We start from the raw sequence: 26,848 nt of genomic DNA, 5'->3' as shown, positions 1-26,848 counted from the left end.
TTTGTTAACAACAAAGAATTGTAAAAAAATTTTAATGAAAAGTGGCAACACAATAATATACTCTGGTAAATTAGGACAGGGTAGTAAGAGATTACACAAAAGTCCATTTGTGACGGAGACAGCAGGAGGGAGAATTCTCCCTTGTCCAATATTTCAAAAGCATAGTTTTGTACATGCTCACTGATACTGTGAGCTCCCTCACAGGGATTCTTTGATCTTCTCCATTAAATATTTTTGTGGACACATTCTAAACTTGGTAAGAGAGGAAAATACTATTGTGTGGCACAAAAGGGGAAAAAAATGTATCGAACTGTACACTCATACCTTTAAAACAGGGAAACAATTGTGACAGCTTGGTCTCAAAGTGGTATTTCAAAAAGCTTTTCTATTGTTCACCTAAAGTATCTATTTCTTATTTTCATAAGACATGGAACCACACCAAATCCAGACCCACTGAAGAGATGTTATATAAGTCTATAGCCAAACAAATACATTCTACTTAGTGGTTCAAATTGTATCCATACCTGTACTACTGGGTTTGGATGCTCTTCCCTTGGGGACTGGTAGTAACAGTAATTCCAAAGATTGTGGTGGAGTTGCTTTCTCTTGTTTCATCTCTGAAAGCTGCAGGGGATCCTCAGGAACCAGCAATTTCTTCTTCTCAGCCAGGAGGGTGCCTGCAGCCCTTGCAGCAACCTCCTTGAGAAGGGCAGCTGAAGAGGTCATGGAAGCCAGGGAAAGGAAAGAGCTGGCTGGAGGTGGGTGCTCCTGCCCAGGAGTCATGCTTCTTTCACTCACTTTCTTAGATAAAGCTGCTAACGTGGAGCTGGCTGACTGAGAGCTAAAAGGCGAGGAAAAGGATTCAAATCTTATCGTGTCCTCAGTCCTGGAAAAAGATTTGTCCTGCAGAACAGCATTGGCTGCGGCTTTCAGCTTCAGGATAGCTGAATCAGGGGACAAACCACAGGTGGTGGCTGAGTTTGGCAACCACTTACCTTGATTCCATATAAAGTGACTGCCTGCATTGTATTGGTCACTTTGTTCCTGTTTCTCAGCAAGCTTTCTGGCAAGCACACTTAGCTGCTGGGCATGGTGAGCAGGTGGAGAGAAGGAGATGTTTGAGCCAAGATTGACAGGGGACTCGACTCTGCCATTGACTGTAACAGCAGCATCCAGCTTGAGGGAGCCAGCCTCCAGGAGCCGCCTCAGGTTACTGCTCAGGGGCTTGTTTGGACCAGGAGGCTCCTCTTCTCCCAGAGAGGACACCTCTGGAGAAAGGTGCTCCTTGCTCTGTGTGTCTCTTAGTGCCTCATTTTCAATGGATCCCAGCTCCGCTGTGTTGCTGCTCGGCGTTGCACTTCCCAAAGAGGTATCGGGGGAGGTGGACTGCTCTTGGATTCTGTCCTCAAGAGACAACTTAAAGTTCTCCTGGACTTCTCCATATGATGCTTCCGAAGGAGTTTCTGAAGAATTCCCAAACCAGCGTTCCTCTTCGCTGAGCTCACCTTCCACTTCTTCCTGTCTGGTACCATCTGTGTGGAACCACGAACAACAGCATTATTCCCAAATCTGTGGAAAGCAGTTTCTTAGCAAGAAGCATGCCTGACCTCTGCATGACCCTCCTGAATAGTCCCCTAGCACACCCCCCTAAAGTGCACTGGCTTGGAATCAGCCTGGATTCAGTGACCAGAAAAAAGAGGTTTTCAAAATGGATAAATCTTTCTTAGAAGATAAAATGATGACAAATCTGTCATCTTTCAGTCTGCATAACTAAAGCAGCTAAAACGGCAACAATATATATATAAATATAATATATATTCATATATTGCAAACAATTCTTTATTGGCATAGTCTGTACAGCCTGCAAAATGTTATGAAGTGTCTGGTATAAGGCAGGGATTTAACAGATCAGAAATTACTGGGTACTTGTGTATTTGTACAGCCAGCGCAGGTGTGCCTTCAAAGGCAGATCAGGTGTGTAGCTACTCAAATCTCAGACCAATCCTGCAGTGACCCCTATCTAAAATAAAATAAAATAAATTTGTACTGATAATTCACAATTCATTCCTGAATAGCTGCAATGACTAATACATGAATGCAGGCTAAAGCTCTCATCTCTCCAACTACTTGGGAAAGGAGTATCATAACACACAGAGTTGTCTTATACAGACTCTAGTTGTTCTTATTTGTCACTGTTTAATGAAGTTTTAAAGATCATCCCAAACTGAACTTAGTTTAGCTGAAAAGGAAAAGTGCTGGTTTCACTGCAGTTAAGTTACATTTTCCCCTCTCTGGTAACTGCAAAACACCCGAGTCTCTCCTGAGACATGCCAGTGTTTAAAGCATGGTGACCCTGGATTGCTCCTCTTCCTGACAGGTATTCAAAGTCATACAGCTATGGCCAATATTTCTTTTTCTTGGCAGATCTTCCTGCCCAATTAGAACATAGTAAAGAACAACAGCAATGCTAGAATTAAATTCCTATTATCTCATCCTACCAGATACGTCTCGCATTTCTTGCTTTTAGACACAATGTCCCAAGCTGCACCAGCACCTTTGTATCACACCACAGCAAGAGAGAAGTATTTAATATAACCCTCCACTGATATCCTGGAATTAAGCCTGCACCATATGCATTGTGTCTATGATAATGTATTATTCCCAGATTCCCAATTTAATTCCAGCAAATTACAAAACTTGGAGAGAAGTTAATGAATAAAAACTTAGATTTCTATTATTGCTTTGATCCAGAGAATTTAAGAAGGAAAACCTCAGACAAATGTATCATGAGTACAGAGATGAGTACAGAGATACAAATGTATACTCTGAAAGCAAAGTTTTGGGAGTTTTTTATGTTATACAGAATATGAGGCACAGTCTCGCACAGAAAGTTTCTTTTACTCAAAATCCTTTGGAAAAAAGTCACCAATGATTTAAAAGCTGGGCGATAAACTCAGTTACCTTAAGTTTGCAATTCAAGCAGAAGAGGGTTAGCATATTCCCTCTTCAAAACAAAAGCCAAACAAACATCCAAGCTCTTAGCTAGAATTATTTTAGTATTATCCAAGCTAACAACACAGGCTCAGCAGTAACGTGTTCATAAAGGCCAGTACCATGCACATTCAAATAAAGGAGATAGATGCTAATCAGTTGAACCAGCACTTATGCAGGTTAAAGGAGAACTGAATGTGTTCCCTTTTCACCCTGTGACCATTAAAAAAGTAACTTGAGCATGTCTGTACAGCTGGGTGCACTCACATGAGAGATCCATTCACTCATCCCAGATGCAAACAAGTTCTGGATTGGAAGCCAAAAAAGCATCCTTACTGGCGCTTTGTCTGAACTGATACATCAAGTGTAGAGCACATCCTCTGGGACACAGCCTGTAGCTGACACCACTACACAGCTCTGGAGCCAGAGCTAGCCTGCTTCCTACCACTTACATCTGTCTGTTGAAACAATCTCTCCTCTTCCCGGCAAACCCCACTCTCTGTCTCTCTGTACTTCCCATCCATTCACAGGGAGGGAGAATTGCGTTTCCCTTCACCCAGAAAGCCACTCAAACAATACAGTCTGAGGCATATTTAAGTGTAAGTGGATCCAAGAAGAAGTGGACTTCAGTTTTAGAAACCGAAACTTCAGTTTTAGAAATCTACAGCTTACTAACCCCCCAAACTTCTCTGTTCCTTGCCGTGTACCTCAATTTCTTCCTTTTTCCAGACACGCACATTCCCCATTGCTCTTGCCCGTACAAAAGGGCAGCCACCACCATGTTATTGACAGGGAGCAGCAGGAGAGCAGGATTCTTCATTTAAAGGCTTGCTCCCAAGCCCAGGATTTTCCTCCTCTTTAGGTAACACACTGAGAGCTCCCTCTCCTGTTGCTAATCTACCTGTGACCACTCCAAGCCTCTCAAAGCTCCATGCAGTTTCTATAATAAAGGGCAAATTTCCTCTCCGGCCCCACTATCCCAAAAGCCAGCAGGATACTTTCTTTTCCACCAGTGCAGTTTCTTTCTGTAGCCAGAAATCAGACCTCTAACTGCTGCCACTGTTCTAATTTTCCTCTTCTCAGTAATTCCCAGTTGCTGCAGCATCAAGCCCACTGTATTTGAAGGCTGTAAGGTTAATGCTGAAAAAGGCGGCATCAGTGTCTTATCAAGAGCTCAGTCAAGCCTCCCTTTAAACACCAGTGAATTGGTTTAGAAGCAGAACAGTGAAGCCTTGCAATTTCATTTCTAAGCAAAGTTGCCTTTCAAAGCCTTCAGGGCAGAATTTTAATTCACATTAACTTGTGAGCCTGTGAGTTTGAACAAGCTTGAGAACTCCAGGAAATACCAAGCCAATCCAGCAACTTCTTTATGATTTCAAATTGTATAAAACCTTCCTTCAGAACCCAGGGGGTTCATGGGTCACCCAGACCAGGTTTTTCTGAAGCAGGAGCCAACCTCCACATGTCTGTCAAGAAATTTCAGCTGTACTTCACATCTGTGGCAGAAATCTGCATGACATGTTTTTCCCTTCTCTCACAAGACAGTTATGGAGCTCTTCTCATCACGATTCAAGAGTCAAGACCTGTCAATGCTGCTTCTTCCTGATTTCCAGAGTGATTCTGAAAGAAGTACTGCTTCCCAAGCCCTTTGCCACTGGCAGAGGCTAGTTGGAAATCACAGCCTGCATGTTTCAGGACTATCACATTGCACAGCACCCAGGAGCCTCAAAAAAATATTTTCCACTCCTGTCAGCAATGACAAAAGGCACCAAAGTACTGCTGGGTGACTACTGCCACAGATGTAGCCCATGTATCCATCTCTGCCAAAGCCACAAATGCGTGCAGAAAGCACTGTTTGAAGAAGCGCCAGTTTCCCTCACTCACCAACTCATCTGCTTGTTTTCAAATACAGAGAAGTTCATTTTCCTCTTCAAGAGATCACTTTGACAGACAAATCTTATTGATCCTAAAGTGTGTTATTTCACTTGGTGACCATCTGCCCTTTTATTTAGAGTGCTGATTAGAATCTGACCCTGGTGCCAATAGAAACGTAAATACTAACTTGCTCAAACTACTTATATCTGAAAACTGAAACAGACAAACACGTTTGTTGATTCATACACTGAGCCACTTGGTTCAAATGCTGGAAACTTTAACCGTACCCAGTGCAATGTACACATGCCATTCCTGACAGTGGCAAATGTGAGATGATTCACAGCTTCACTTTGTAGGATTTGGAGGGGAGAAATATCAATGTAGTGAGTTAGATTTCCAGGAAAGGGAAGAGTCTTAAACTTGTGTTACTGAGCAACAGACATAGGTAGTGAAAACATGATGGAAAGAACACCATTTGAAACACTAGAAATTATCTGAGAAGACACTACAGCTAAGGAACTCACCTCAGAGACTGATTTTTCATGCTAAGCAGGAAAAAAAATTATACTTTAATCATTCGCTGTAATGAGTAAATTACAGAACTTCAATACAGAAATCCATATGCTACAGTGATATGAAACATATGAAAAATTATAATGATGGGATTACAGAATGAAAATTAAAGCAAATGCAAAAGTAGGTGGAAGTCAAATAATTTCAAAGAAATGCACACAGGAAAATTACTGATGAGATAAATTAATCAAAATTGCCCTTTTTTCAGCACTTACATTTCAAGGAAAAACTGGGAACCTACAGAACCAAGATTTAAAGATATAGGAGAGCCAAACTTCATCTTTATTATCTTGATATCAATTACCCTGATTTGTATAAGGATTTCAGATACGATCATTCAAGTTTGTGTCAATCTAAATAAAGTTGCAATTGCATTTGTTGTCCAATTGACGTTTGTTGTCCAATTGATGATCCACCCAGATCATCTTCCTAATTTGCTGCCCCAACAACTCTATGATTTCATCTCTAGCACCTACCATAAATCATCCTTTGGATTATTTTACACTGAACACTGTACCTAGGCCTACTGAAAGAGCTGGGATTAAGTGATAGCTTTACACTGGGGAACTGAGGAGCTCTGCAAAGATACTGAAAGAATTTAAAAGAACACATTAAACTTAAATGAAGCAGGAAGCCATCCAAGAGGAGTTCTGCGGAAACACTGACTGGCTCGCTTGAACAATCACTTTAAGGCCAAGTAAATAGGCAGATGCATCAGAAATAAGGCAGAGACAATACCTGAGCAAGCCAGGACTTAGCCTTGAGTGACTTTTATCATCTATAGCAAGAGAAGTGGAATGAATGAAGAGAAGAAACAGTCAACAACCAAGAAAGGCAAGGACAACTGTAAAGGCCTTTAACTTGTCATGGACAAGGAGAGGTGAGACAGGTAGTGAACTGAAATGCTCATATCCAGCCTCCAGCATGGGCTCTCTTCTTCTATTCCTTCCTGATTGTTTTCTTAGAAGTCTCAAAGAAGACTAGGAATCAGGCCACAGGCCGGAATTTGCTGTCCTGGCAATCCAGTTCAGGATACCCTCTCCTGCTGTAACCCAGGTTCCATCATGACTTGCCACTATCATCATCATATCCAAATAACACAAGTTTTCTCATCCCATGGTGGCTGTTTATTCAAGATCAGCACAGGCTCCCCTTGTCCCCATCTTACCTCTGCAGACCAGATAATATGGACAAGAAATGAATGAAGGAGCTAAGGACCAAACACAGCGGATACCTTTAGGTAAACTATGTACGTGCATCATTTTAGTAAGGGTAAAGAATAATTACAAGAGACCACTTGCTAATATCACATCACTTTCTAATTCACATTTTCTCTGGGTGTCAGCTGCACATAAACCCTTGCTGATTTCACAATCAGGTACTATAGAAACCAGAATGCACAGACCTAAAAATGACAGTCATATCTCGAAAGTCTATTCTGTGGTATCCTACATAAATTGCTCAGTCTAGCTGCCTGCCTACAAACTACCCTTTTGGTATTCAGGCTGATTTTAAAGCATTGCAAATTAAAAAAAAAATAAAAAGTGAATGTAATATCTTCGGGCTGAAGAACATTTATGGGTTCACATACCCACCAAACCATGCAGATGTGTGTGCTGTAAGACTACCTCCAAGAAGCTGGGCACACAATGTGCCAACTGCCCACAGTCTCCACCTCTAAAAAGCATTTACAGCCACATCTGATGAGGCTGTACATCCAGAGCAGCAGCTGTGTTGATTTTCCCACAGGGATGCTTGCTAGAAAATCATGATTTTAATAAAAACACAAAGGCCTGCCTTAACTTCTTTTAATATATCTACAGCAGCAAAGAAGACTTAAAAGTCACAGTTACATAAATAGTCATGTGCTGGAGTGCCCTCAGTCCCCCATTTTCCCTTCATGATTTCTGTGACCTATAATAGGTAAGCAGCACAGGAAGCCATCGTCCTCTTTGAATGGAATTTCTGGCTTGCTCCTTATCAACGGGATGATTATTCAACTCTTGACCTCCTCACAAAATGGTTTAGTAGTGTTGCTGGTGCTTGAACCAAATTTCTCTACTGCAGGCTGACCTAAAGAGAGCAGCACAGCTGCAAGAAGGATCTGCCAAAAAGCCACAGCTCTTCTGTTCTGTCCTTCTCCCCTGTGTTTAGGTTATGTGAAAATAGTCACACAATTAGACAGGGAAAGAAGCCCTAGGTAGGACTCTGTATTTCATCTCCACATCTTCCAAGATAATGATTTTCCTAACTGGAGGGAAGGAGGAGAGGGGAAAAAGAAGGCACAGCTTTTAAAGACAGGGCATACATTCCCTACTTTTATCCCTAACTGAAAGTGACTTTGAAAAAATCAACATATAAGGAAACCCCAGAATATTCACCTAACAATTTTTCTAGTACTGCTTTTTTGAAAAAGGCATCAGAGCCAAAAAAGATTAGAGAATGTTAATTATTTTGCAGTAACTAGAACTCCTCAAGATGCTTTGTCTATACACACAAACAACTGAATGTGCCCAAATATTACACATTCATATTTGCAAACTGCTGGACAGCCATAGATTATCAAAATGCATGTACAACACCTCAGTTTCCTCTTAGAGGCAGAATCCAGGTGTGATGGACTCTCAGGGATTCAGATATTTTAAGCTACAAAGGAACAAGCATCACCTTACAGCGCAGTGAGGTGACAAAAGCTCAAGATCAACGGAAGTGGTGGTCCTGTGCCCTCCCTTAGATTTGCTCTGTTGTTTGACTGCTTCATGAGCCAATTTCAACCCACTAATTTGGCATAAATCTACTCACTCTGTCAAGAAATCAAGGAAAAAAATGATGCAAAGGAGACAAGAATGAGAAAACAGGTGGAATCAACAGTCTGAGCCACCTATCTCCTCTAGTCTTGTGGGGTGCAAATTACATCACATCTTGTCGGTGAAAAACCAACTGAGGATTCTCTCTCTCATCCCAAACCTCAACAACTTAATACACCTCTCAGGGAAAGAGCTGCCCTGGGCAGTCAGGATGGCCACACCACAGTCAATAGCATGTAGACTTCTTCAGAAGCCTAACCTGGGACATCTGTAGCTGGCTTGGGCCCCGTATACTCTGATCTTAATTTAAAAAACCCTCTTCTCTAGAACTGGTAGGCAGCATCTTTCTGAGAGAAGAAGAGTTCTAAAGACCCAGAAATAATATCTCAACAGTGAGGCACAGTAATCAGCAACCATGAAAGCAGGAGGGAAGAGCAATATGATTTATAAAGTAATATATAACAACATTACATATAAATAGTACACATTTATAAAAACACATGCATGATATTTGCTTCCTATAATTTAGAATTAGTTGATTCTAGCTGGATTTTGCCAGCATTTCAGGCCCAGTGATCTGAAGAATTTGAGGTGTGCATGTGAAACAGAACATGTATCTCCTTAGAGGAGGGGAATGTTTTTGAAGACCATCTCTCAAGAGGTGCCCCACAAAAACCAGCCTGCACAAAAAGCTTCCATCAGCTGACTTAACCTAACTTGATCAGCAGGGAGCTGATCCTGGCTTCTCTACTCAGCCTGGTGAGCCACATCTGGAAGGCTTTGTCCAATTCTGGGCTCCTTAGTACAAGAGAGACACGGGGCTCCAGCCCAGCTACAAAAACATTTAAGCAACTGGAGCATCTTCCTTACAAGAGCTGGCTGAAAAACTTGGTCCCATTCAGCCTTGAGTAGGGACAACTGAGAAGGGACCACAAATGTATAGAAGTACCCAAAGGAGGGGGTGAAGAGGATGGATCCAGGCAGGTGCTGAGCAATAGGACAAGAGGCAATGGGCAGAAACTGACGCACAGGAAGTTCCACCTGAACATGAGGAAGAACTTCTTTACTGTGCAGTGAGCATGCACTGGAACAGATTGACCAGAGAGGGTGTGGAGTCTCACCTCCTGGAGATATTCCAGAGCTGTCTGGGTACAATCCTGTGCTATGTGCTCTGGGATGACTCTGCCTGAGCAGGAGGTTGGACCAGATGACCCACCATGGTCCCCTCCAACCTGACCCATTCTGTGGTTCTGTGATCAACACACAGAATAGCTGGAGAGAAAGTATACAAAGACAGTTGATTTTTATGATGGAGGTTTTCAGAAGAAACAAATATTTCTGAGGTCAGCTTATGCTGCAAAGGCTGCCTAGTAGCCCCAAGACAGGTTCATAAAACACAGGAAGTGTCAGTAAAACAATAGAGAACCATGTTCCTTGCAAAAGCTATTTTATGTTACCAATGTTCTTGCAACAGTTTTATGGAGGCTGAACAAAATACCACAGCCAGACTTCCTGAAAGTTTCTTCCACAGGCCCTTACAAGCATCCTATAATAACCTGTAGCTGAGGCTGGGCACACATTTCATAAAGCACAAGATACTGATCAGACTGACTTATACACTACAAGAATATGGCCAACTGAAAACCTAGAGTCAGTACATTAACATGTCAAAAGAATACACCTCTTCCTGATGGAAACAGAGATGATGATAAACCATTTTCTATAAAACCAAACCATTTTCAGGCAGCAACTTCTGAGCCAGATTAAAGTCCCTTATCAGGAATTTCAGGCTTCTCTGTGTCTTTTAAAACCAGCTATGATATCAGTTTTTGACTCTGATAGATTATTATAAAGTTGAGAAAAAATTGTACATGCAGGAGTTATTCCACTGTTACTCCCACAGCTCTGTTGGAAATGGGAAACGGTATTACCAATCTGTGGTGCTTCAAATGGTTCATGTGCAAGTCTGTGCAGAGAGATTCCCTGCACCTGGAATGGCAGTGTATCCTCGACATCAGTGAACATTTGCCACCTACATGTAAAGTTCAGCAGAGCAATTAAAAATTCTACCTGCTGTTAGTGATAAAGAAGCTTTACAACTCCTTAAAATTGTTTCTGGTTAGCCAAAAATTACTTTGATTGCTCATTTATTTTGGTCTAGATAGATGTCTAACTCAGTAGACTGCTACAGCGAGAAAATATCAACTACCAAACGATAATAGGGATGCTGACACCTCCAAACTAAGAAGAGCTAAAGATTATTCTTAAGACTTCTCTTATCCTTAGCATACAGAGACAAGACCTATCATCTCAGCCTACCTCATAAAGGAGGGAAAATATTCCCAAATTTCAAAACATAGGTCTTCCATGAAAATGAAACCTCAAACAATTCTAGTGAAGAATTTGCAAAAGCTGGCTACAACCAGAAAAGTCCCTAAAGGAGGAATTTTAGTTTCCACCCTAGGTCAAATTACTGTGAGAGAATCACATGAATGCCAAATATTCAATATAGTAATCCATAATATTTTAAAGCCATCCTTCAATAACATCTAACTGCATGAATAAGATTTTACATCTTTTGGCAGGTCATTAATGAAATTTTCTTTAAGAAGTTGCTTGTGCAACACTGAACTGGTGTTTCTATTAGGGAATTCTAAGCAGAAACACAAAACTACCTTATCTTAAACATAGTCTAGCTGCAAAGCAGAGGCTCAGTTACTCATTTCCAAATGGCTACGTGCTTTCTGGTAGTTCAGTTCTCGGTCACAGAAGCCTCCATACCAAAACTGAAGTAATTACGACTGCTACAGTTTCTTAGGTCACATTTTGTACACTCTAGGTGCCAAAAAACCAACCAACCAACTAACACACCACAAAAAAACAAACAAATAAACACCTCGAAAACCACAGGAAAGCTTTGCTTTCTAACCTTCACTTAACCTGGTAACAAATAGAATTGGTGGTCCGCTATATTTTGCATACCTGTGTTCTCTGGTCTTGAGCTACATCTGTAAGCTGCCTGCTCTTACTGAGTGCCTTCATCAGCCAACAGTTCATCATAATTAAGGGCTGCCCCTGACCTGCACCTCCCCAGAACTGGCTGCAGTGATAGCTGTCTCAATTCTTTACTGCGACAAAATGCACCTTCACTGCCTGAACTGCGCTGCAAACCTCAGCACTCACAACCCCAACAATTAAAAAAAAAATAAATAAAAAAGGAGGCACAGGAATTCTCAAATATTCCTCAAAACTTACAGCAGCCAAGAACAAAGTGATCCATTTGTGCTACAGATTATTGCACTGCTGATTAACCCTCCATAGCTGTGACTCATTTTAGTGTGGTTTGTCATCTAAAACTGACAGGGTCACCACAGCAACATGATTTTTGTCACCCTTACAGGTGGAAAGGAAGCAGAGGAGAAGTTGCAAGCATCAGTGCAGCTGGTAGAAGAAGTAAGAAAAACATTCAAACATACCACTTTGCTACATACAGGCAATTTGCAATGAAAATAAATAATTCCCTGATCACAGCTGCAATTTAGCATTATGGCTGGGAATGGCCATAAGTTAAAAAAGTTCTCACATAACCTGAAAGACTAAAATTGATCTAAAATCTCCACAAAAAACCTGTAAATCACCTATGTTCTGAGCTGTGCTGTGCATAGCAATTCCCAACTTTACTAGGAGACAAGCCATTGACCAAAAGGCTAATTGAGGCACCAAAACCAATCTGGCTGATTACCTGCTCCTTCACCCATTCATTCCAAGGAGTTGCCCTCATGTGTTGTACACACCATATAGGACTGTGCCCTTAAGCAATCCAGAGTAAATTTACCATAGCCACCACGATGTATCAGAAAAAATTGTCTGCTAAGGTTGATAAATCAGTCAATTACCTGCTTCCTTGACTTTTATTCTTGTGTAAATGTTTTCTACCTGACATTAGCAATACCTATAAGAAGATGACCTGCACATTGCCAAAACCAACTACTCAAATTACTAGCAAATCCTTAATTACTATAAACAAGATTACAACAGGCTTGTTTAAAAAAGGTTTTTAAGCACCAAAGTGATAGCTCCAGAAAATAATCTCCCTTGCTATCATTTTTTGAGGCTGCTGGTTCCACATTAGCTCTGGCTCTGTGTAGGACCCTCAGAGCTCCCTCAGCCCACCTGAACACCACAGCAATAGCAACTCCTCCTATGAGGTCTAAACCATCTTCCTCCCCAAGTCATGCACTCCCCCCGTGCCTATAAAATAGGAAGAAATCTTTAGCATACAGAGGAAGGTAAAGACAAGCAAACACTACTGAAGCACTGCAATTACTGATTTCATCTTCAAGGCAGAGCTGCTTCAGTGTCCCTGGTGTGAACCTAAAGAACTGTCCAATTCTCAGAGGTGGCACAATCTACAGGCCACGGTCCTTGCCAGTGAGCTAATTTGGGCTAAAAATGGAATATTAAACCTATGGCAAGGTAGATGCACATGATCTAAGGTAAAATTTCCCTTTCCATACCTCCTCTCTCACTGGTAATAGCAAGAGATTACCAGAACAGAAGAACAAAAAATAACTAATGCACAGATACTGAAACCAAAAGAATAATTGTATGTATCATCCTTCTTCTTCTACACACAGAAGTCATTAAACACAACGGACTGTGCAATAGAACTGGTTTCCTGTATCTCTTCAAGTTTTGAAACTGAAGGTGACAAACCGTGACCAGGGTTTGCACAGGGACTGACTGTTGTAAGCCCAGCACAGCTGTGATACTTGAGGAAAGCTCTGTTAGAAGTTTTCAGCAGCACTCCAAAACACACAACAGCATCCAGAATACATCTAGTCATTTAAAGGAGCACACTTCCCAACTTCTTCCACACTGACCTCTGCTCCAAAGAGGGACAACCGCTCTACAGATGCACAACCTCAGTTACTTACCTCAGCTTCCTCAAGAAACGACTAAGTGTATCTTTCCTACAGGACTTAACTAGAAAACAGGCTCTCTTTTAGGCTGAAACTATTTTCCTGTTTGGTCATATGTACCTAGGACAGCAGGTTAACCCCCTGGCTTGTACTCCTATGCATTGTACATAACCAACAAAGGTGGAGGAATTTCCTTGTCTCTCATGCACAAAGTAATCTTTGACAGCACTTTCCCATGTCTTACTGCTACCACAGAAAATAGAAATTCAGGAGCCATTCAGCTGAAAGAGTAATCAGAAGTCCTACAGAAGAACATGGTATTTCTGATCTGCCTTCTCCATGACTACTGTCTCTAATTTCCTAAGCCAGGCCAAAAACGTCAGGGATGATACAAATGGCAACCTTTACTTTTCCTCTCCTCTCCAGTGCTTAAAGGCATGTAGTATTGCTCTTGAACAAGTTCCAAATAACTTCTCTTTCTATTAACTTCTGAAACCACCAATAGCACTCAGGGTGTGACACTGATAAAGTACTGCTACTGCCAAAATGAAAAATGGCTATTTCTTTCTCTACTTTCCTACTTTTTCCTGACCAATCTTCTTCAGCTGGCATAGAAAGCTTATCATAAATACTGACTAGCAAAGGGTGAAAAAGAGAAGAATTATCAGTGATAAAAGCAGTAATAACACCACTAGTGTTTTTGAAGAAAGTGAAAAATAAGAAAAATAGATCTCATCGGTGTACTACTACTATACAAGGATTAAAGCTGAAAAAAGCCATGTGTGAAGCTCTGCCAATAGGTGTGAAGATTTTCTAAAGAAAACTTCCTGTTGTGAACCACAAGGAAAAAAAACCCCAACCAAACAAGCACTCAAAAAGAGAGATCTAATGTCTGTATACTATCCTGCTGAGCCTCCAAACATCCCCACAACCATCATCATACCCCAACAGCTCTGTCATTGCAATCTAGAACACTTGGATCCAAAACTGTTTATGGAACACAGTTACAGCTTACAGAACCAGTAAAACAGCAAGAGAAAAAAAAAAAAAACTTCCTTGCTGAAGGGGACGTTTTCATCTTCCAGGCACAAGGTTTACCCAGGTAGCTTCTGGGGAAGGCAGAAGAACATACTCTCTCTATCTGTCTCTTTATTGCTGCAGGTATCTGGCTGGCTGCTCTTCACAGAAAGGACATACTGGAGTTCGAAAAACTGTCAAAAAACTCCTTGTGTTTGCCTACCTTGATAAGATGATGTGCTGTTGTACACCCTGACCTATGCCTACTTTGACTTTTTTGGTTAGCTCTTCATTTCCTTCTCCGAAGACGAATAAGACATCTCAATTTCCCAGCAATCCCTGTGGCATCCAGGCAAAAGCAGTTCATTCCACTCAATTCAGAAGAGTAGTTACCACTACACATTCAATAATCCCAACACTTCTGTCTGATTCACACGCAGGGCCAGGTTCTCTCCCGTGAGATATGTGGGTATTTGGAAAACCAGGAACACAGCACGAGCTCTGATTGTCCCTTGTGTTTTCTAACCTCAGCCTGGAGATCAGCTTAGCAGCAGCAGCTGGAAATGGCACTTAACTAGCAGCAAGTAAATCAGAATGCATTCCAGCTGTGGTTTCCTCTCTAACCCTTCCCATCTCTGATTCACAGCCTATTCCAAGTTACAGTGATATGAAGATGTATGAAATAATAAGATTATTCCTCTCCTAGAAGCATCTTCATGAAATAATAATCCCCATCTAGGGACCAAGGCAACTTCCATAACATTTGCATCACCTTAGCACTACAAGGGAGATCAGAGGAAGGCTGCAAAGATGGCCCATTCCTGATAATAAACATTAAGCTCAATTTTAAAAATAATGTTAAGATGACTGAAGTCATCCTGAATTACTCTAAACAGTGAAGTCAGAAAGGCAGCAACAACAAATACTGTGAACTTTCTTTCCATTTTACTAACACAGAGAAAGAGAAAAACCCACATTAAACACTCAAAACATTGACTCTTAAAATACATGAAATTGTTGCTTTAGAACACATTCATTAAAGATGTTCCAGGGATCAATAAAGTAAAAGAAACAACAAAGTCAACTAGAAATCCCTGTCATCTTAATATGCAGGTGGCAAAAAACAGAATATGGGAAGCCTCAGATCAAGGTGCTACAGTGCCTGTAATTATCCCTACTGTGCTCACAACCCCTATCAAGGGGTCACAAAGCAAAGGGAGGAGCTCACAAACTGTGTGGATGGCAATATTCAAACACAGCAGGTGACAACCACCAGAGTACCTGCTTTAACAAAAATCCCTTTTCATTTTAACTAGTTGCTGTTTATTTTTGCTATAAGCAATTTCTCCTGCTCAATTTCTGGTAAATAATGGGCTCCTCATTTACCATTTTACTCTGCCCCAGTACTCACCTGAGGTGTTTTGTTCTCATTAGCCTTCCAACAGGATCAGAAACAAAAAGTTGAGATTTCAGATACTGAAATTATTCCCTCCTGTACATGTCACAGGAATCTAGTTGCCTATAATTTAATATTTTCCTCTCTCCCAAAGTCAGATTAAAACATGGCAAATCATATTCCCTGAGTTTCTAATTCCTCCCACAAGGATGATATTATGGTAACATAACTAAGAGAAGTTTCAAGAAGTGTTTGTTTTGTTGTGCTGTGTTTGCTACCAAAGAGAGCTGCTTTCTCTGTCCCCGAGAGGATTGGTTGGGGTTAACAAGCAAAGCCAAATAAGTGAGGATTAGGAAGCTACTCATAGTGGTAGGAAAGCACACAGCAGCAGACCACGTGGAACAGGCACTGCTCACTCCCAGACACATGGTTCTATGCACTATACCTCAGCTTTCAACCTTAATTCACAGGACACGGAATTAATGTGCAAGCACTCAAACAGAAGTGGACATTCCTCAAACTGTATCTAATTTTGAAGAAATTTAGGATTCTATGCCAAGCTTCCAGGACAAGAAACTACTGCAATGGCTACTTAAGACACAGACACAGCAGAAACGATAGCAACCTGTTTTGACACTCTGCCTAAAAATCCACCTAAAATTTAGATAAAGAGGAACAGCTAGAAGTGAAGAGGAAGTTTCATGCTCTTGTCCAATCCATTCCTGGCTTTTACTGCTGAACAAACAAACAAGCAGGTGTGACAGTGGCAGCGGAATTTGATTTTATTTTTCTAAAGCGCATCTCTCGGCTGCGAACTCTGAGGGCTTTACCAACAACTTTTACACAGGTCAGTAAAAGCCTTCAAAGACAAGAACTCTGATTCTCCTGGGAGCGTGTCCATACTAAATAACAGCAGTGCTATGTGGTGATATCTGAGCCAGCTGGAGTATACCCACTAGTAAGTAGAGCTGAATTAACCTGGGCACACTGCTGTGATAACGGCCTCCTGTACACAAGGCAGCTTATTTAGAGCTTGCTTTGTTATCTCAGTGTGGCACAGCACTGTGCAGGAAGACAATATAAACAATTATGATGAAGCCTATTTAGGTCTTACGGGCAATATTCAAGTACCTCAAGGTGGGCAGAAGAGCTCCCCTCAGAGTTATTCACTGTGCAAAGAACTCCCTTTGGCAAGGCAGAATTGACAAAAGGATTATGTCAGCCTTTCCCTTCCAGAACGAGGAGCAGGGTGAGAGCATGGGGACAGCAGAAATTGGAGAAGCTCTAGGCTGTTATGCTTTGGTGCCTGAGAAGGGCTCCTCACGGGCTCAAAGCGATGGAAACACAGAGGTAGGTAAGAGGGAATTCTGCTCCAAACATACAAAGAAATGGGTCCTCAGTCGTTAGTTGCCAGGTCTAGATTTGGCACGGTGGTTTATAAAGGGAGAGACTCTGGCTGTGCTTCAGGAAAGCACGCAAACACAGCTACACCACCAGCTGCTGTCTAAATACACTTGTCTGCCACCCTCTCTGTTCCTTACTTTGCACTCCAGATAATGATCATCTAGTCGAGGAAGATCTGTTCGTATTTTAATTTTTGAGATGAGTAATTATTTGTCCTACTACACAAATCAAAGTGAAGTTTAGAAGCTTGCAAAGAATTTGTGTTCATTAAAGTCACACATGGGGATTATTCATTAAGCTAAATACACACTCAGTAAAACCAGCAATTCTTTTAATGAATTTTTCTAAAAGTTACTTGCCCTGATACAAAATCTAACAGGCACCAAGATTCAGAACATGTCCAAAACACTTGCTCAAAATAAGAAGTTGCAATTTCAAAGCAAGCTTGTGCCAAATCTTCTTCCCTTTCAGAAACTTTCAGATAAAACTTGAGACCATGTAGGAAAGAATTCTTTGCATCTGCATAGAAAGCCCTGCTACAGAGAACCACATCCAAGCTCCAAACCCCAGATGAGGGCCAGTAGAGCTACAAACTCTCCTTGAGGAAGGGAATCCTTAGAGTAGGGCCATGCAGAATTCAAAGGGATGATGACAGTAGCTCGGCTTTGAATTGTTTCAAAAATGTTATTTCTACCCTAGTGAGGGCACCCCAAATAAAAGAAACAAAACAGTGCAGATGTTTGGAACCTAATTTCATCTGCTAGAACTGCTGACTATACCACTAATTACAAGACTGCTACCACTTGGTAACCCTTTAATTTTTAATGGGATTTATTCTAAACAGCAACTACTAAATCACTGGTCTCGCATGCAACCTTCTCTCCCCTGGTCTGCTGTGCTATCAGCACTAGTCACTCTTTCCCCTCTGCTCCCAGTCCTGTTGTCTAAGTCTAACTGAACAGAATGAGGGAAAGGGCTGTTTATGCAGCCCAGTTCTTCTCTCTCTATTGAATGTTTCTCAGAAGAAAAACCCCAAACATTACTTTTGTGTCATTCCAAATTACCTGAACTCAGACTCTGAGAATTCTTAACCTGCAAAATGGAACAGCCTTATCTTAGTGTTAGGCTTAACCTGGAACTCCAATACTCAGTACAATTACACCACAAACAAGGAAATCCCTTGAAAGGCAGAAGAAATTTCGAGGAATAGAGCTAACTCTAAAGCTGTCAGGTTTAGACAGGACATTCAAAATACTGACCAAGAAAGATACCAAGCAAGGAAAAGAGAAACTGTCTTTGGGAGCATAACATTACCACAAAGGTGACTAAGACTGCAAAAAAGAAAACCTGAAAGACAAGCTTTCAAGTACGCCTATGGGCACAAGCTGCTGAATCCTTCATTGCAGTAGCCACAATGCAGTATGTAAGTGCAGCATTGATGGTGTCTGTACCCTAGAGCATGAAGTATGGGTCTGAGTTTTATTACTTAACTACATCTAAAAAAGAAAATCCCTGGAGAAAGGGATAGTATCATCCACCTTTTTGAAGTTGTTTTTTTTTTCCTTTAGCCCAATATAATTTATTTTTCTTTATGCCTATATCAATACACAGCATGTATTGTTCAGAGAAAACTTTTAAGGTAAAACAAAAAAAAGTTTTATTTTGGGGAGCAAAAGGAGAGAGGAAGAAAATTCTCCCATCCCCATGAAAACTGGATTCTATTACATACTGCTGGCTACTTTGCAGTCCAAATATTTTGCATATTATTATTATTTAAAGGTATATGGTACTTTAGCCTCCAAACATCCTGGAGGGATTTGTATGCATAAACTCAAATTGTATAAATCATGTACCACAAATAACAAAGTAGGCAACAAAAAAACAGGAAAAAAACCCAAATTGTTATTTAGAAGATACACTTTTAAAGAACTCCAGAGACACACTTGATAAAGCTGCACTAGTAAAAGGATTCCAGACACAATCTGTATCAGCTCTCCCTAACCATATAAACTCATGTCTATATTATGATTTCTTTGCAATGTGAAAGGGGGAAAAAAAAGTCCTCTATACAGTGCTTCATGACAAATCACATGCCTTGTGAAGCTTCATGTTAGAAACCCTTTTAACTTCCAAAAAGTCCTCTTTTGTAGGTCATGCTCTCATTATCTTGCTCTGGGATCTGGTCTGATTAAATTATAGGAAATTACTAATACTTCACTTTGAACAGCCAGCTCGTCCTGGCTTCTCTTCTTCCTTCTTTTTTTTTTTTTTTAACTTACTTCCTTCTACTCCTGCCTTCTTACATATGAAAAAAACAACAATCACTCTGCTACAAAGATTAAGTCATGCTCATTCTTCATCCATTTTAAAAGTAAAAATGCATTCTATCTGCATGCTCTTACACTTCCGATTCCACTGCTCTCCCTGCCGGTTGTCCTGTTTGGCCAACTATAAATTCTGCAGTTTTGTTCTAAATCTTTGGCACCCCTACCCCCCCTAAAATCTCACTCATAAGATCCTAAAGACTTAATAAACCTAATGAGCACAACACTGACTCTTTGGTAGCCCGATCTATATTCCAGTGTGATGTATCTATATTTTGTACCATCAGACAGTACTAAGACATAGACTACCACTGATGTGCTGTAGACATTTATCACTGAATAATCATGTAAAAGTGACTTAGTTTGCATAACAATAAAAAATTACAAGGAATTACAAAAAATTTTTTGCATACAAATTTCAAGAGACAGACTTTACATGTCAGAAAGCATCTTCATAAACGGAGAGAAGGTCTTTTTGAAGCCTGTGAGGACTTCACTAGCACAAGAGGGACAAAATGAAAGAAGTGTTTTCAGATGGAGTAATGGAGCTGGTTACTCAAGGCTGCTTATTTGAGAGGTGCATTACAGCCCCACCAGGACAACCATAATGAGAATATTGAAATTATTAACCTCATCATACCAATAATAATAATTTTCCCTATGTGAATCCTCTTGTGGACTATGTGCTATATCAAGATCCCTGCAGTGGTAAGAGGTCAAAAATACTAAACATGTTAGAAGAATAAATAAAAGCTTCCCCTTATACATGCAATGTGTGCTACTGAAGTAATAAATTCATCTGAAAGAGAAAGATTCCTGTTCCTGGCAAAAGCATTTTGTCTTGGAGGCAACTCTTAAATACCAAATGACAGCAGAAGCGCTCCTGACATTGGGAAGTCTTTTGAAAAACCCATCCAATTCATCCCCTCTTGCTATCAGAAAGTATCAGATGATGCAAGCTGCAGCAATAGAAATGAAGGAAGCTCTAAATCACTGTTAATTTACTTGTTTGACAGCATTTTTTCCCCTCTGATGATATAATCGAGCAATAAAGACACAATATAATAAAAACCTTCACAGAGTTCAAGCATTTTTTTGCTGTATAGAAACAGTGACAGCTGAACACTTCAACACAGTATCTGGAACATCCAACACTGTACCTGACCCTGAGAGGAAAAAGAGTTACTCCTGCTCATAGTCAGATATCCAGCTTTTGATACGGAAACTAATATCGTATCAATGCCACATCTCCTCCTTTAACAAAACAAATCCAACAGAAACTGCCACTGCTGTTTGTCCTGCATTGAAAACATTCCTCAGAAACTAGCAGCAGTTCAAACTTCTCAATGTAGCATTTAATTCTTCCTGAGAGTCCGTAATAAATGCAAGCCTTGAATAAATGGAATTGTGGCATTCATTCGCAAATTGCATTGCTGACAAGCCTCTGAGACAGAACCAAACCCCAAGGAGTATCGATTGCTGCACTTAAGGCAGTGTAGTGCTCTAGATCTTAAACATTTACTCGAGTGCCTGAAGACTTCCCAAAACTTTTACTTTTCAAGCTGAGCTCTTCCGAGTCACATGGAGCAGTTCAGAGGTAGCAGACTTTCAGGAATCCTCAGTAAAGAAAACAACAGCCTAAGGTAAAATAGAAAGCTAGGCAAGAAGAAGAAGAAAGACGGGGTTGTGTTTATACATATATTTTTAAAGATTCTTATGCTGAGTAAATGGGAAACCAATATCTAACTGCTAAAGCAGCTGAAAGGGAAAAAAAAACAACCACCAAACTCTTAACACACATACAGAATAAGCAAAATTCCTTAAAACGTTCCAGTGAAAATGAATTGACTCATCCAAGTTAGCCACATCCAAATGTAATCACAGGACACGCATGTACTGGGGAAAATTCTAAGTTATAGACTTAATTCTGCCATTGTAAACCAAGTCCACAATGCTGCAGTATTTCATTTGGGTATGAACGAGCCACTGTCTATCCAGGAACTTCTAAAATACTTTCCTCATTCATTTATATCCTGAATTAAGATGGATGCACTTTCTTTTGTGTTTCACAGAATGTGATTGAAGACATTCTGCTGGCATCTGTGACTAAACAGTTCCCCGAACCTGACTTCTTTGGACACAAAACCTCCGCTTTACAATACATGTAAATAATTGGACCCTGAGGTTCATCCTGCTTTGAGCAGGAGGCTAGGCCACATGACCTGCACAGGACCCTTCCAAAGTAAATTATGTTGTAAACAACTCCAGTGACTGAAAGTTCAACCTTAACTCTGTCATTTTAAGCAGATGCCACCCAAACACACTATTATTGCATCTAATAATATCCACCCTTCTCTTCCTTCAAATACTGCTCCCTGGGAACCGAATTAAACTCTTGCAGAAGCCTGGTACATCGCCAGCAAAGTCTTGTCCAGAGAACTTCATTGTTGCATGTTTTTTGGCAGTACAGTCTTCTCAAGAGAAACTACCTGCAAACGTAGGTGAGTCCAGTGGAGTCGGTAGGCAGAAGTATAAAATCAGGGTGCTAGTCGGCAGTGACAGCAATCCTCAGGTGCTCCGCAGGGTACCTGACAATTTATGAGGAATTAAGGCCTAGAAACCCCAAGAACACAGCTTCCTACCCAAACTGTACCAGAGCGGACAAGGACTTGGCAGGCTAAGTTACATTTCCTCAGTCACACTGTAACTCACAAGTTATTCTGCATATCGACATCTGACTATTTATTTGCAAACAATTGCAACAGAATCCAAAATATCCCAGGGAGGGTTCGGTAAGATGCTACATCACTTAGGTGTCCTGGAGAGCATTCACGCACCAGCAACAACCTGTGACAGGACTTGGAAGTGAACCACAGCACGATGCCCTCAGTGGGGCAGAATCAAGGTTGAGCACAGCAGCTGACAGCTTCTTTTGGTAGGCGCAGGGGACACTTTACAGCCTTCTGCCACCATTAATACCTCAAAATGAAATACACCCTCTGTCCCGCTAAGAAATGTATTGCTAAACTCAGCGAGAATCAGAGAATAAAAACGCATTTTACACTGAGTGCCCATTAGAACAACATGTTGCTTAAAAAAACCCCCAACCAACCAAAAAACCCATCCGAACCAAATCTCTATTTGTATCACCTGCACACTAAATGCTAAGGTATTTTGTTAATCTAGAACACTATTATTCCGAGTTATCTAAAGTATTATTACTATTGCCAGATAATAGCTTTTGATCCAGTACAATCTAGTTGCAAAAGAAATTAAAATAAATAAATCCCACTGGAAGGTAGCATTCGTGTGGGACCTATGGCGGGCGCGCTTTTCACACACCAGGAGGAAAAAAAATACCTCCTCCCGTGAACTAAACTAAAAAACTAATCCGAAAGAAGTACAAATTAGGCCGTGTATCTAAAAAAATAATTTAAAAATCAAAATAATAACGCACGCCGAACTCTGTCTGAACAATGAAGGCAATTGTTCCTCGGCCCAGAAAAAGCCGTGACTTCCCCCGGCGCGGCGGTCAGAAGGTCGGGGCCGCGGCCGGCCTCAGCCGCAACCCGGAGGCGGGGGCAGCGCAGGGCCGGGCCCGGCGGAGCCGCGCCGAGCCGAGCCCCCGCCGCCGCGCTCGGCAGCGCCCGGCCGAGCTAAGATGGAGCCCAGGTTTGATGTCAGCCCCAGGGGCGGGCGGAGGGCAGCGCGCCGGGGCGGGGGCCAGGGCAAGGTCAGCCGCCAGCCCGGCGCGGCCCCGCCGCCTCCGCCCTCCCCGGGAGCCCCGCCGGGCCCCCGCCGGGCCCCCGCCGAGCCGGGCCCCCCGCGGCCGCCCCCCGAAACGCCCCCGGGCGGCCGCGCACGGCCCTGCGCGCCCCGGCTTGGCCCCTGCCCCCGCCCGCCGCGCCGGGGCCGGGGCGCTGCAGAGGCGGGCGCCGCGCTCCCGCCGCCCCCCCGAGCCGAGCCCGGCCGCGCTCTGCGGGAGGAACCGGGGCTGCCGGCTCGGCTCCTCCGCCGGGCGGACCGCCAAAGGGCTGTGCGGGGGCAAACGGCAAGGGGAAGGGAAGGAAAACACCCTAAACCGACCTCCATCATCAACCCCCCCGAAGCAAAGCCCACCGCAACTCAAGCCCCTGCCTCGAGTCGGCAGGAAAGGAAAAGGGGAGACAAATCTTTGCGGGGTCTGCAAGTGCTTCCCCCTCGCCCCCAGCCCGCCGCCCCCCGCTCCCACATCCCCCATCCCGGCCCGTGGTGCCGGTGCGGGAAGGACGCGGGGAGCGCTGCCCCAGCCCCTCCGCCCGCAGAGCGGAGCGGGGGCCGGGCCGCGCTCCGCCCGCAGCGGCGCCCCGCGGGCAGGGGCAGGAGCCGCCCCGGTGAACTCCCGGTGACCGAGCCCGGCTCCGGCACCGGCGGCTCGGCTCTCGCCCTGCCCCGAGCTCGGCGCGGAGGGGCGGCAGGCACGCTCCGAGCAGATGTGTCAGGGACAGACAAATGACCCTTCCATCCACCCCACGCTCTCCTTAAACCAGCCCTGGGGCCATGCAGGGGCAGGGTATTTTTAGGTCCCTTCCCCTCCTCTCCGCCTTCCTCTCAATAGCTGCCGAGCGCTGAATACAAGGAGAGGAGGGGAGAGGGAGCGGGAGAAAAGTTAACTGTTTTGCAAAGAGGGGAGAAAACAGGCGGGGAGGGGGGAGGGAGCGCTCAGGAACAGGGCAGGGTGAGCCGTGTCAGGGGATGCGTGTGTCTGTGTGTGCGTGCGTGTGAGCGCAGTGGGTGCCCGCGGGCGGAGATCGGATGCACTTTAGCCCTGTGCTCTGCTGCTCTCGTCTGGGGCAGCGCCGCCGAAGCCTGAGTCTCGCCTGGCTCGCCTGACCCTTCATTTCACTGCGGCCAGGAGGAGCCCGGAGCCCGCCGCCGCCTCCTCTCCCTGCTCTGCAGGGACCTCGCCTGCCACGGTCTGCCTCTCCGCCGCCCCCTCCCACGCCGCCGCCGGCGGCCACGGCCCCCTCCGGGGTGGCCCTGGGGTCGGTGTGGGGTGCCCCGCCGTCCCCCTCCGCTGCCGCTGCCCGCCTACCCCCCGCTCCCGGGCCGCCCAGCCCCGCCGCAACCTTTAGCCGGGGACAGACCTCTCGGCTGGTTCCGCACAAGACGCCAGCAGCCGCTTCCCCTCTCGCCGCCCTCCCCTCCCGTGCTTAGCCCCCCTCCCCACCCCAATAAAACAGACCCCCCCTTCCTCCGGCCCCAAAGAGAAACCCACACCGCCCCCCCCCCCCTCCACCCACCCCCCCCTCGGCACAAATGCACAATCACGGGCGAGGGGAGGGAGAGGGAGGAAAGGGCGAGAGACGCGAAGAAAGAAGGGGGGAAAGGAGAGAGAGGAAAAATTAAAAGGGCACAAGGCTGTTCATCACCAACATGGCTGCCTTAGCTCAGACCTAAAAGAGGAATAACCCAGGCTGTGTCTTTGTCAGTTTCACCTCTGTAACCCTAAACTAATACACGAAACGACGGAGGCGGCTGCAGAGGGGAAGGAGACGGGGAGAGGAGGAAGGAGAAAATGGCAAAAAGAGGGGGCACTTACGTGAAGAGAGGCGCTTGGGCTGCTCCTGCTTCCTCCTGGGCATTTTCCCCCTTTTTTCACATTCTCCTCCTTGGTTTAACGGGAGATCAAATAAGACCGGGAGGGGGGGACACGGACGGGCACAAAGCCGGGGCCCCCGGGGGAGCTGCTAACCGGGGCGGGTTTTCCCTCTTCGCCGGGGGAAAGGGGGCTTGAAGCCGGTTTTTTCGGAGCCACAGCGAAGGGCTCCCTCTCCCCCTCTCGCTTTCTTTTCCTCTCCCCCCCGCCCCCCACCCCCCCACCCCCCCGCAACCCGGTCGTGCACCTGGCTTGTCCCCGGTCGCAGTATCCCTCAGCGGCCGGGGATGTGTTCCCGGCGGGCGGGCGGGCGCCGGGCGCCGTGCCGGGGTGAGGGCTGGCGCGGCGGTGCCGAGGGCTGCGCCCCGCGCTCCTCCCGGCCCCTAACTAACACTAACGCCGGGATCAAAGGGCAGCGGCGGCGGCGGCGCTCCCGGCGCGCCCACGGGCGGGCAGGGACACCGCACACACCCCCGCACAGCCCCGGCGGGCGGGCACACGCACAGACACACGCACAGACACACGCGCGCCCCGCTGGAGCACAGGGGACGGTGCCCCCGCTCCCCGCGGGCTCCGGGCGCGGCGCTGCGCGGCGGCGGAGGATGCGCTGCCCCGGTCCTGCACCCGCCGCCTATCCGCTCCTAAAAAAAAAAAAAAAAAAATTAAAAAAAAAAATTTTAAAAAAATTAAAAAAAAGGTGTGTGAATTTGTGGGTCTCGACCATTCGCACTGTAATCTCCTCGTTTGTGGTGGGAACGAAAATAATAGCATCAACTTTTTTTTTTTTTTTTTTTTTTATTATTAAGGCGTTTTGTCTTCCTGTGTTAGAAAAGCAAAATTGTGGTGGTGCACAGCTACCCCATAGATTTTCTTGGATGGGCTCAGCTATCCCTTTACAAAGCACAGGGGCCGAAGGGGCTTTATGCAGCCGAACTTCAGTGTGTGAGGGAGAAGCTGCTTTATACACAGCTCCCTCCAGGCCAAAACAAGCACCCAAAATAGGCCAGAAAGAAAGGTGGGCAAGTCGGTATTCTGACAATTTCTAGTGCAGGCTTTAAAATGTGGAAAGAATACAAGCAGCATGAAAATCACAACTCCTTGAGAGTGTGTGTGTGTGTAGGGGGGAGGAAATCAAGATTAGGTCACCCCTAATGGTTGATTTAACTGCTACATGATACTTCTACAATGCACACAGCAATCTGGACTTCTGAAATTTACTTTTTTTTTTTTTTCCCTGCTGTAATGCAGGTATATGAAGCTTTATCCTGAAGCAATTCCAGTGTACATTATGAAGCCAGGATAGCAGCTTTCATTAACTGATACATACTCTCATTACTTCACAAATCACACATCTTTCTTCAAAGACAGACATGAAGGTGGGGGAAAAAAAATAGAAGAGGGATTGGGTCTCACTAAAGCACAAAAGGTACTCCGTGAAAGAGAAGTGCTCTCTTTGTGACTTGCAGTCATTTGGATAAAAGTTCACACAGAGGTTGTTAATGATTTAAACTCCAAAACCTGTTACTACAATTGAAGTAAAATTATTTGAAGCATGGTTGTTTCATATAGCTCCCTCTTTGTGTAAGAAAACTTTGAACTTAGCAGAATACATAATCAAAATCGTGAGTCAGATGTTGCAAAAATAAAAATACGAATTATTCTAGCATGTATACCTGTTAGAATTTTTTGGCTTTTGACAACCTGAGTCATCATTTTATCAGAGTATTTTTCATCTAAACTTCAATTTTTAAAAAGTAAACAGCTGCCTAGGAAAACACGAAACACTAAATCTGCAACCTAAATATTTTTAAATAGTAAATTTAAACTCTTAACCAACTCAATTTAGAATGGTTTCACATAATCTTATACCCACTTTACAGCCACAATAAGCCTTTTAGAAG

General features: G+C 43.8%; 1 protein-coding gene across 5 annotated transcripts in view; it reads right to left on the bottom strand.

The window, feature by feature from the left end:
* Positions 1-26,848, bottom strand: part of ZNF827 (zinc finger protein 827) — a 112,369-nt gene that overhangs the window by 73,988 nt on the left and 11,533 nt on the right. For 4 of the 5 annotated variants that reach the window (XR_010743482.1, XR_010743483.1, XM_066318072.1 and 1 more), the window contains exon 2: positions 525-1,532. Coding sequence is in view for 3 of the 5 variants with exons in the window: in XM_066318072.1 (XP_066174169.1) it covers positions 525-1,532 (1,008 nt within the window). In the remaining 2 variants the exon portion in view is untranslated. Of the gene's footprint in view, positions 1-524; positions 1,533-24,890; positions 24,960-25,194; positions 25,313-26,848 lie in introns of those variants that run through there. The other variant, XM_066318073.1, reaches the window with a different exon arrangement.

This window comes from Sylvia atricapilla, chromosome 4 (assembly GCF_009819655.1).
Source record: "Sylvia atricapilla isolate bSylAtr1 chromosome 4, bSylAtr1.pri, whole genome shotgun sequence".
Taxonomy (NCBI): Eukaryota; Metazoa; Chordata; class Aves; order Passeriformes; family Sylviidae; genus Sylvia; species Sylvia atricapilla.
The sequence above is the reverse complement of the archived record's forward strand: the minus strand, read 5'-3'. Positions and strand labels throughout refer to the sequence as shown.